Source organism: Sinocyclocheilus anshuiensis, unplaced genomic scaffold (genome assembly GCF_001515605.1).
Source record: "Sinocyclocheilus anshuiensis isolate Anshui unplaced genomic scaffold, SAMN03320099.WGS_v1.1 scaffold623, whole genome shotgun sequence".
NCBI lineage: Eukaryota > Metazoa > Chordata > Actinopteri > Cypriniformes > Cyprinidae > Sinocyclocheilus > Sinocyclocheilus anshuiensis.
The window spans coordinates 536113-546906 of NW_015548226.1; the positions used below are offsets into that span (position 1 = coordinate 536113).

General features: G+C 34.5%; 1 protein-coding gene across 1 annotated transcript in view; it reads left to right on the plus strand.

Annotated features, from left to right (window-relative positions):
• Positions 1-10498, plus strand: part of epha8 (eph receptor A8) — a 108221-nt gene extending 97723 nt beyond the window's left edge. The window contains exons 9-18 of the mRNA XM_016441424.1: positions 540-636; positions 1888-1955; positions 2140-2265; positions 2736-2921; positions 3840-3901; positions 4010-4219; positions 4331-4480; positions 5823-6013; positions 6548-6703; positions 9485-10498. Of these exons, the coding sequence (XP_016296910.1) occupies positions 540-636; positions 1888-1955; positions 2140-2265; positions 2736-2921; positions 3840-3901; positions 4010-4219; positions 4331-4480; positions 5823-6013; positions 6548-6703; positions 9485-9599 (1361 nt within the window). The 3' untranslated portion in view covers positions 9600-10498. The remainder of the gene's footprint in view (positions 1-539; positions 637-1887; positions 1956-2139; positions 2266-2735; positions 2922-3839; positions 3902-4009; positions 4220-4330; positions 4481-5822; positions 6014-6547; positions 6704-9484) is intronic.
• Positions 10499-10794: the final 296 nt, after the last annotated feature.

Sequence of the window (10794 nt, forward strand, 5' to 3'; positions counted from 1 at the left end):
TATTTTTAATTTAAAAAATATTTGTATTTTAATGTTTTAATTTGTTTATGTAGAAATTAACTCATATTTTTATTATAATTTCAAAGTTATATTATATTTTTTAAATTTATAATTTAATTTATATCAATATATTTAAAATATATATTTTAATTTTTTGAATATATTTTGGCATGAATATATATTGGAAGAAGTGAACTTTAATATAATGTCAGAATTTTATTAAAAATTGTATTATATGGTATATTTGTGTTAAGAACATACAAGTATCTCTCATTAATCTCAAAGTGTCTCAAATCAGTGTCCTATATATGGCATCTCTCATGCACCAAAAATGATCTGAAAAATAAAAATGTATACATTAAACCTTCAGTTTGCATATTCGTGGTGTACCTTACACTGATGGTTTCATATGTTGTTTTCGTTGTACACAAACATGCCATTTCTGGCCGAAAGTCTCCTGCAGTGAGAAAACTGGTGATGATTCAGAGTGTTTAATGACACGTTTGTGTTGATATTTGAGTTCTGTTTTTCTTCGCCAGCTCCCCTGCAAAATACCAACATGACGATTGTCTGGATCTGCATGGCTTCAGTAACAGGCCTGGTGACATTTCTGGCTATTGTCATCTGCAGAAAACGGCAAGAGGAGTACTTTGAATTGTCTGCATTCATTTTCCCTGCTTTATTCTGTTACATGGGATAGTTCATCTAAAAATACATTCTGCCATCATTTACTCACTCTCACGTCTTCCAAACCTGTATGACTTTCTTTCTTTATTTGTTTCTGTGACTGAATCACTGACTGAATGAGCTGAATTTTTTAATTATTCTGAACTGAAGCTGATCCATTAAAAAAAATGATTTGACTCAAAAGAATGATTCATTCACAAATAAAACATCTCTACTTCTCTCATAAATGCGCCAATAAGAGTATGGGTGGATGTTTAGGTTTTAGTTGCTGTTGCAGAAGTCATACAGGTGATGAACAATATGAGTGGGAGTACAATTGTCATTTTTGGGTGAATCGTTCATTTAAGAGAATATTCTTGCCAGCTTCCCATCTTGAAATGATCCCACTTAAACACCTCTATGACTCGTTCTGTAATTATCTATGAAAGAGGGGATATATTTAGGTACATGCACACCTTCAAACGCATACCTCACAATGGAAACTTGATTTAATTGATTTTGGACTAATAACACTGCAAAAATATCCTTAAGTCATATATAGCACAGAAATAAAAAATCCCATTCATTTTCTCCATATAAAAAGAAAGTGCTGCGAAATATCACGGAACTCCTGAAGCATTGTGAATGATCCAAAGTAATGTTTGCGAAAGTTTGAATATTTTGTTCTAATGTATTTCATACTTGCAATTCTCAATAGTTTTGTTCTATACCATTGTTTCTGATTTAATAATTTCTTTCATCATTTAAAATACTTTTTTGCTTCGAAACAAATGTTCAGTCTGATTAATCTCAGAGCTGCTTGATTTGGATCATGACTTGAACTCTCTATTGAAGAAGTTTATGGAATCTCAGTGGAGAAAATTAATGTGAAAACACTGAAAAGTGGGTGGTTTCTGTGGCTCTGTTGCTTTTTGATGACAGCAACTTAGTTTGTGTTAAATAATGAATTTGATTATACTTTATAATCACTTACTTCAATGGACGGACACTTTCTCATTTTTTAAAATATCTATAAGGCAGTGGATTTAGACACAGAAGACGTTTGATATCCACATGTGAAGCAAAAATGTCTTGAAGTTCTTAAACATCGAGTTAATTAAGTTTTACATGCTTTATTATTAACATGTGGGTTGTATATCACAAGGCCCTTTAAAAACACACACACAATATTTCTGTTTCTTCTTCTGGTTTGCGTTACAGACGTTGTGGGTACAGCAAAGCTTTCCAGGACTCAGACGAGGAGAAAATGCACTACCAAAATGGCCATGGTACGAGAGACACTCATTCCCCCCATAATTTCTCTTTTAATGAATTTTAGGCAGGAAACTATTGCTTTTTTTGGTCCAATATCTTCTTGTAGCTGCTGTCTGGGCCCTTCAGAGATTGTGGCTGTGACTGAAAATTGCTTTCATGCTGCAATATGTGACCAAATGCTAATTCTGTTTATTCTAGTATCATTTCCAGAAGCCAGATTTTATATTGATCCCCACACATATGAGGACCCCTGCCAGGCTGTCCACGAATTTGCCAGAGAAATTGAAGCGTCCAGGATCAAAATAGAGAAAATCATCGGTTCAGGTACAGCTGTCCTCGGTGATTGCGTGAAATACACCTGGGCATCTGGGGAATACATGAGAAATGCTTGGAACAAGATCAACAGAATATAAAGTTCTGCTCAAAGAATATGCAAGATGCTTATCAATTTTATTTGAAAAATTATGAAAACCCATGAAAGAAAAATGTGTTACTTATATAAACATTAACTGCAATAAAATACAGTATATAAAAAATTATGCAGCTTCATCAGGGCAGTAATAAAAAAAAAACAAGAAATAAAACATATTTTAAAAACGTTTAGCATTTTTTCTTATTTAAAAATGCTAAACATCTTGTGAGAACCACTGTATTTAAACGTATCATTTTAGTATTACTGTTAAAGCGGTCAGATATCATGTGAATTTCATTGTGAAGGTTGAAAGTGTTTGAATCTAAACCCAGCACGAGTGGACACTGTCCAGTGTCTAATCTTCTTTTCTGGCACACTTCAGGAGAGTTTGGGGAAGTGTGTTATGGCCGGATGAAGCTCCCGGGGAAACGTGATATCCCGGTGGCTCTGAAGACTCTTAAAGCTGGCTACACCGAGAAACAGAGGAGAGATTTCCTGGGAGAAGCCAGCATCATGGCACAGTTCGATCACCCCAACGTCATCCACCTGGAGGGAGTTGTTACCCGCAGTAAGCACTTTACAAGACTATCAGTGAAGGGCACTTATTATTGCGAACTCTTTGAAATACACTATTTTGTGTTAAAAAATATTCCATACCATTTATGTAGCAGAATGTTTACTCTACATCTCAAACACATTATTTGATTTTGATTATATAATTGAATAAAATGTATATAGATTTTATAAGAATAATGGTTAACACTTTAGTATAGAGACCAATTGTTGCTTATCAGCATGCCTATATATATATATACAATTTTTGTACTCATTTTTTTTTTAAATCAGTGTTGTATCTTTTTACCAAATTAATTTAAAATGTATTATATATAACTAATATGTATAAAAATAACAAAAAATGAAATATAGTTTATAAGATATTAAATGCAATATTATATATCATTAATAGCTATTTTTTAAATAATTTTTTATTACATTTTCTTATTAGAATAAGATATATTATATATTACAATATTTGATACGTGTGTTTGTGTGTGTGTGTGTGTGTGTGTGTGTGTGTGTGTATGTGTTTAAAATATAAAATATTATATTTCATCTGCATATATATATATATATATATATATATTCTAAATACTATTTAAAATATATATTTATTCTCACAAACTCAAGCCAGTTTATCTGTGTGTATTTATTTATTTATTTATTTTGTAAGTAGTCTACCCCTTGAAGTTGATATAGACCACTTCACCTCACACTGGGGTCCTGATCACCCTGTCAAGGTTTATTTTACAATAACAATCAGATAAATGTACATCACTACTTCACCAAGTAAATAATTCACCCACAGTTGGGTAAAAAGAAAAGAAAACCCACAGTTCTGTTTCTCTTCATTCACACTTGCATCACCTCTCCAATCTCTTGACATCTTTCTCTTGTTCTTTCCCATGTTTTTGCATTCTCTACCCAGGCAAACCGGTAATGATCATCACAGAGTACATGGAGAACGGCTCTTTGGACTCTTTCCTGAGGGTGTGTAAACATGTTTGTGTTTGTTCTCGTATATCGAACCTCCCTGTGAACTGAAGCTAAACTTCACAGATTTCTCTCCCTCTTCTTGTTTTTCTTCCCTCGAAACAGAGACATGACGGTCAGTTCACCATCATTCAGCTGGTGGGGATTCTGCGTGGCATAGCAGCTGGCATGACTTACTTGGCTGATCTGGGGTATGTCCACCGGGACCTGGCTGCCAGGAATGTTCTGGTCAACAGTAATCTGGTGTGCAAGATTTCAGACTTCGGTCTGTCACGCGTGCTGGAGGACGACCCTGACGCAGCCTACACCACCAGCGTGAGTTTGTGAAACCAGGAGCATACTCTACAATGCTTGGTGTTTTTCAGACACGCTTTGGTTGTGTTTTCTCCCTAATCTTTGTCATCTTCTGTCTTCATTGGATTTTAGGGAGGGAAGATCCCGATTCGCTGGACGGCGCCGGAGGCCATCACATATCGGAAGTTCTCCTCCTCCAGTGACGTATGGAGTTATGGAGTGGTGATGTGGGAAGTGATGTCATATGGAGAACGGCCATATTGGAACTTGACCAACAGAGATGTGGGTCTAAACGACACTATATATGGGCAATGTTCAGAACAGTTCAGGGTTATTATAGTTAACTTAAATTTCCATTACTGAAATAAAATAAATATTAACTAAAATAAAATAAAATATTAAATCTTAAATTTAAACTTTTTAGACATATGAAAAAAACTAAATTACTAAAACTTTAAAATATAAATTAAAAAGCAAAAATATAAAAATAAGAACTTATCCAAAATAATAAAAAGCTATAATAGTATCTCAATGATAATAAAATAACACTCATATACTGCAAAAAAATAATTTTTGTTTTGTTAATGAGCATTTTTTCATATTATCTAATATAAAAGTTAATTTTTTATTTTAATGTTTTAGACATTAAAAATTTTTTTACAAATATTAAAAATGGTAAAATGGTAACTAAGCAAAAAAGTCAAAAAATTACTAAAACTTTCAAATTGAAATGAAAATGTAAAAATAAGTAATTCAAAATAATAAAAGTAGCAAGTAAATTTATCTTACATTTTCAGAATTGTTGATTTTTTTTATATTTCAACTACAATTCTAAAATCTAGTAAAATATTATTATTATTATTATTAAACAGAAAATATTAAAGTAAGAACTGATTCAAAATATTAATAAAAACAATAATAGCATCTCAAAGATACTAAAATAACACTTAATAAACTGCAAAAAAAAATCTTAATGAGTATAATGAGTATATAAGTAAATTTATCTGACTTTTTTTTTTAGAATATTTCAACTAAAATTCTATTTCTATTCTATTCGGCCGTTCTGAGTTCGAATCCCGACTTGAGGACCTTTCCCGATCACACCCCCCTCTCTCTCTCACTTTGCTTACTGTCAGCTCTTTTCTGTCCTATCATAATAAAGGTCGAAAATAAAAAATAAAAAAATCTTTAAAAATAATAATAATCATAATAGTAATTAAAAGCATGTATTGCATGAAACTGTATTTCCAGTGTGATCCAGAAGTAATACCGGCTGCAATTGATTGCATTTTGACTATTACCAGTTAAGACATGTATAGACAAAAATTTAAGTAAACAAATATACATGTTTTAAATTAAATGAGCATAATGTGATGTGATAACAATGTAGTATACTGCACTTTCTTAATTATTTCTGCACAATGCAGAATGCTGCTCATATTATTATTATTTTTTAAATAGGTATGTCGTATTTAGTGTACTTTGCACTATGCAGCAAGCAGTGTAGTAATTCCATTTCAAACATAGCGAAACATCAGCCACAGTGGAATCATTTTGGCAAGACAAACAGACAAATCAGTGCAATTCCCCAACTTTTAATTCAGTTTGATTGTTTTTTCTGCAGGTGATCAAGTCCGTAGAGGAGGGCTACCGGCTCCCGGTCCCCATGGGCTGCCCCGGTGCCCTCCACACCCTAATGCTGGACTGCTGGCAGAAAGACCGCAACGAAAGGCCCAGATTCTGCCAGATCATCACGGTCCTGGACAAGCTGATCCGGAACCCCGAGAACCTCAAGTCAATGGGCACATTGTGCAGGTGAGCGGCCAGCAATCGATACGCCGCCTTCAGGGGGATTTACCCGACAAATGCACTTTGTCTGCGTCAGATACGATCCGTTTTAAAAGTCTCGCAAAGTTGACAAGAAAGTTTCATCCGAGTGGCTGGGAATACGGTGGGCCTCTTTAAGACGCAAGTGTACATTTTCCAATAAGCTCATCTCAAATAGATGTGTTCGCTGTTAAATAAAAGACCTCTGCTCTATATTGACATTGATCTGCCGAGAACCGAAAAAGAACGCTTCTGCTTTTACAATTGGACTTATATATATAAACTGCTCAGCTCGGAGCGCATGTCCTGTCAAGTTGCCGGTGCATATCCAGATGCGCTGATGGGAAGAAATAGGGATTTCATCCCTGTATTAATCTACCCAAACCGGCCAAATCTACAGCCCCCCCTCCCCTTTCCCACCTTCTCTATCATTTGAACTCATATTGATTTTCTGCCCACGCTCGCCACATTTCAAAGGTACATCTCGTACGCGCCTCCTCACTCCCCCTGCTCTCATTTCAGACTAAACAGTCCTTTGATGAACAGAAGTATTCCTGATTTCACCAGCTGTAGATCTGTGGACGAGTGGTTGGACACCATTAAGATGGGCCGTTATAAGGACCACTTTGCCGCAGGAGGGTATCTGACAGTAGGACATGTGATGAGCATGAAACAACAGTGAGTTGATTGAGTTCTTACTCCGTAACACGATAGAGCGCTTCAGATTGCTAATGCAGAATTTAAGCCTTTGAGATGCATCATCGCAGGGTTCCAGCTGGCTACGTGGATTTTAGTGCTGAGGTAGATGGAGGACAGATTGGAGGTGGCTTTAAGCCTTTGATTGATCGTCACCTCCTCAAGTCAGATGATCAATGAGCATTAGATGCAGTTTCAGGACTGTGTGTCCATTGTCTGTCCAATGGGTCAGTCAATGCTATACCTATTGGTCCAGTTTTAGTGGATTTGTAGACATTGCAGCCTTCAATCGATAGTTTTAACAGATGATTTCACATTCTCAAACCTCTGCTCTCGATTTGATTTGTTCCAGATGTAAAAATTTACTATATATTCTTTGTCCAAACTCATATGGCGTCATTTCTTCCTACATTTTCACTATATTCCAAGTCTTCTAAAGCCATTTGAAAGCTTTATGTGAGGAAAAAAGCTGGGTAATTCATAGTGTTGTTACTGTTATCTAATACTAAATTAATATAAAATATTAGATTAAAACTTTAACCTAATGAAAAATGAAAATAAAAACTTAAATGGAATATAGAAATGTTGCCTTGCCAACTAATTGAAAATAGAGTTAAGAATAAAGTTGAAATGTTGAAAAATTAAGGCTACAACTGAAATAAAAAATGTAGTAAAGAAAAACTAAAAATAAAATGAAAACTAAAAATAAAGATAAAAGCTAATTCAAAATATTAATACAATATTAATAATTTATTAATTACTACAATAGTATTCAAATAATACTAAAATAACACTGATTAGTAATTAATTGAAAGCAGTTTTGTGGTCTTTTAGGGCTATTTTTTCATATTTTCTCCACATTTCCTTAAAGGGCTAGTTCACCCAAAAATGAAAATTCTGTCATTAATTACTCACCCTCATGTCGTTCCAAACCTGTAAGACCTTCGTTCATCTTCGGAACACAAATTAAGATATTTTTGATGAAATCCGAGAGCTCTCTGACCCTGCATAGACAGCAAGGATACTTACACGATCAAGGCTCAGAAACGTAGCACGGAGATCATTAAAATAATCAATGTGACATCAGGGGTTCAACCGTAATTTTACGAAGCTACAAGAATACTTTTTGTGTCCAAAGAAAACAAAAATAACGACTTTATTCGACAATTCGTCTCCTCCGCGTCACCCTGTAGCGCCATTTTGGAGAGTACGTAAACAACGTATGCAACGTATGTACGCGGATACGTTGTTTACGTTCAGATCAAAGCGTAAACAACATAAACAGCGTATCCGCGTACATACGTTGCATATGTTGTTTACGTATGTGATAGACTCCAAAATGGTGCTAGGGTGACGTGGAGGAGACGAATTGTCGAATAAAGTCGTTATTTTTGTTTTCTTTGTCGTTAAATTTGTTAATTTTGTTTTCTTTGTTTAGTTAAACTCTCCCTTTAACTATTCAATGTGCCTTTGCTATCCCCGGTGGTCAGTTTTGAACCAAATGCCCTGTTTTGCTCAACAAAATGCAGCTAGCTCATGTTGTTAGAGTTTCTTTATTAGATGGGGTCATAAAATCAGCCATAATGTCTTCAGGGTTTATGTTGTTTATAAAACACATTCTTCCTTGACCAGCTGCAACCGTGCAGTTTGCAAATCATTTGTTTGTTTCAAATGTTTTTAATGAATCTTTTAACATAAAAAGCTTATAATTGGAGCTGCACAGTTAATTGCATAATTAATCATGTTTATGGTTACAATGGCCCTGATTAACTAATCTTGAAAAGGGTCAATTACTGCAATAGAAAGGTTTGTGTAGCATTTAACGGATCGTTCCAGTAACTATAGAAGATTGTTTCTGCCATGTGATAAATTTAAAAATAAAAAAGTAAAAAGGTAATTGCGACTTTTTGTTTCACAGTTCAGACTTTTTTTCTTGCCTTTCCGAGTTAGTCAGAATTGCAATATAAACTTAGAATTGGGAAATATAAACTCACAGTTCTGAGAAAAAAGTCTGAATTTTGAGACACAAATTTGCAAATACTTTTTTAATAAAAAAAAGCAGAAGTAGACTCAGAATTCAGTTCAGAAAAAAATCAGATTTTCATTTATTTATTTATTTTTCTCAGAATTGTTATTTTATATCTGTAGTTAATTTCTTGCAAATTCTGACATTTTTTGCATTTCTTGCATTCAAAATTGGAAGGAAATAAGTAATAAATAAATTGTTAGATAAAGTGTAGCAAATACCTCTTTTATTTTTTATTCTGTAGCAAAAAAAAATAATAATAAAATAAGGGATGTAGACTCAGATTTCAGAGGGAAAAAAAGTCAGATTTATGTGTTAATATCTCTTAATTCAGATTTTTTTTCTCAGAATTGGGAATTTATATATCCAAATAATATCTTGCAAAATTCTGACTTCTTGCAATTCTTACTTTCAGAAATGGAGGGGGGAAAAGTTGGAATTTTGTGATAAAAAGTAAATACATTTTTTAATTATATATATAATAATATATATATTTTTTTCTTCGTGGCAGAAACAGGCTTCAATAAATAAGAGACATATCGGTTTAAAATTTGTCTGTAGCCCACAAATAATGAGCGTGTTTTAAGTTCACTGAACACATTCCTCAGCTCGTTTTGGATGTTTACATTCATAATACATTCTATGAATCAAATATAATAATCACAATTATGAGGGAAATAAACCATAATCTCCAACACCAGCATCTAATCACGTTTCTTTGTCCACTTCTGTCTCAGTGACATCCAGAGGTTGGGAGTCACATTAATGGGCCATCAGAAGAAGATCATGACCAGCGTCCAGATGATGAGAGCCCAGGCACTGAACCAGAGCGTGCCGTCGGTACACATATAATCACGGACCTCGCCAGAACACAAGTACATATTGATCTGATACATGTTTGGGTACTTCAAACGACTGTCCCTTCCTAAACGAAAGCTGACATGGACTATTGTTACTGGGATAAGGATGGAGTTTTTCTTCTTCGGCGGGACTTTCTGCAATTATCCCTTTTCTCTTTTACTTTCTTTTGTAAATGTTTGGACTGCCTTAAATGACACATTATTTAAATATTGTTGTACATGGATAAAGATTTTATGAATTATAGAGTCATGAATATATGTAAAGAGTGGACCTAGTCATGAATATTAAAAAGATGGAAATGAATATGCAGTGTACGAGTTTGGTCACACCCACCGCAGCAGCACAACGGCATGGATGAAACTTCACGAGTGCCTCAAGTGCTGAGACATGACGCTGAATAAAAGACGAAACAATGAGACGCCACAGGAGAATGCGTGTTAAGCTACAAGCATATAATCTACGACGAACCGAGACCCTCAAGAGGAAACATTTGGGCTCCTGACAAAAGCTGCAGAGCGCACAAGAATACGGACAAATGCTGAATTAGTCTCTGTTTTGTCTCTGTGGTCATAAAAAGGGAAAAAGGCAATTATGTATGTCATGTGTTTGATTAAACACTCTGAAACTCAACCTGCTGTTATTTATTGCGTGCAGAACGGCGCCGGATCCCTCTGGAAATGGGAGGAATAAATATGTGTAAATGTTGGTCTGCAGAAAACAGAACATTTTTAACTTTTCCTTACTCTTGAAATATGTCTGAAATGGAATCTGTGCCGCTGGATTCAGAGTTCAGGCCAGTTTTAAATTATTTATTGGTACCTTAAGAAAATCATTGAGTATTCTCAGTGTTTGGGCTGTTTTACGTCAAATAAATCATTGGCTTTGCTAAAACGAACACATTAAAGATACAGTAATGAACTTGCGTTGTGCTAAAAGGCGTATCGCACATAATTGTTAGAGGTCATGAATGCATGAACTAGCTTTTCTGCAGTACAGTAATACAGTAATGAACTTGCGTCGTGCTAAAAGGCGTATCGCACATAATTGTGTGGATGTTGAAATAGTGGGACTGACTAATTTAAAGTCAACATGAAATCAAAACTGACCCTGTTTACTTTGCTAGATGTTGCTGGTCTTATTACGAACGATTCATCGATGCACGTTTTTCCAAAAATGTTTGTTTTTG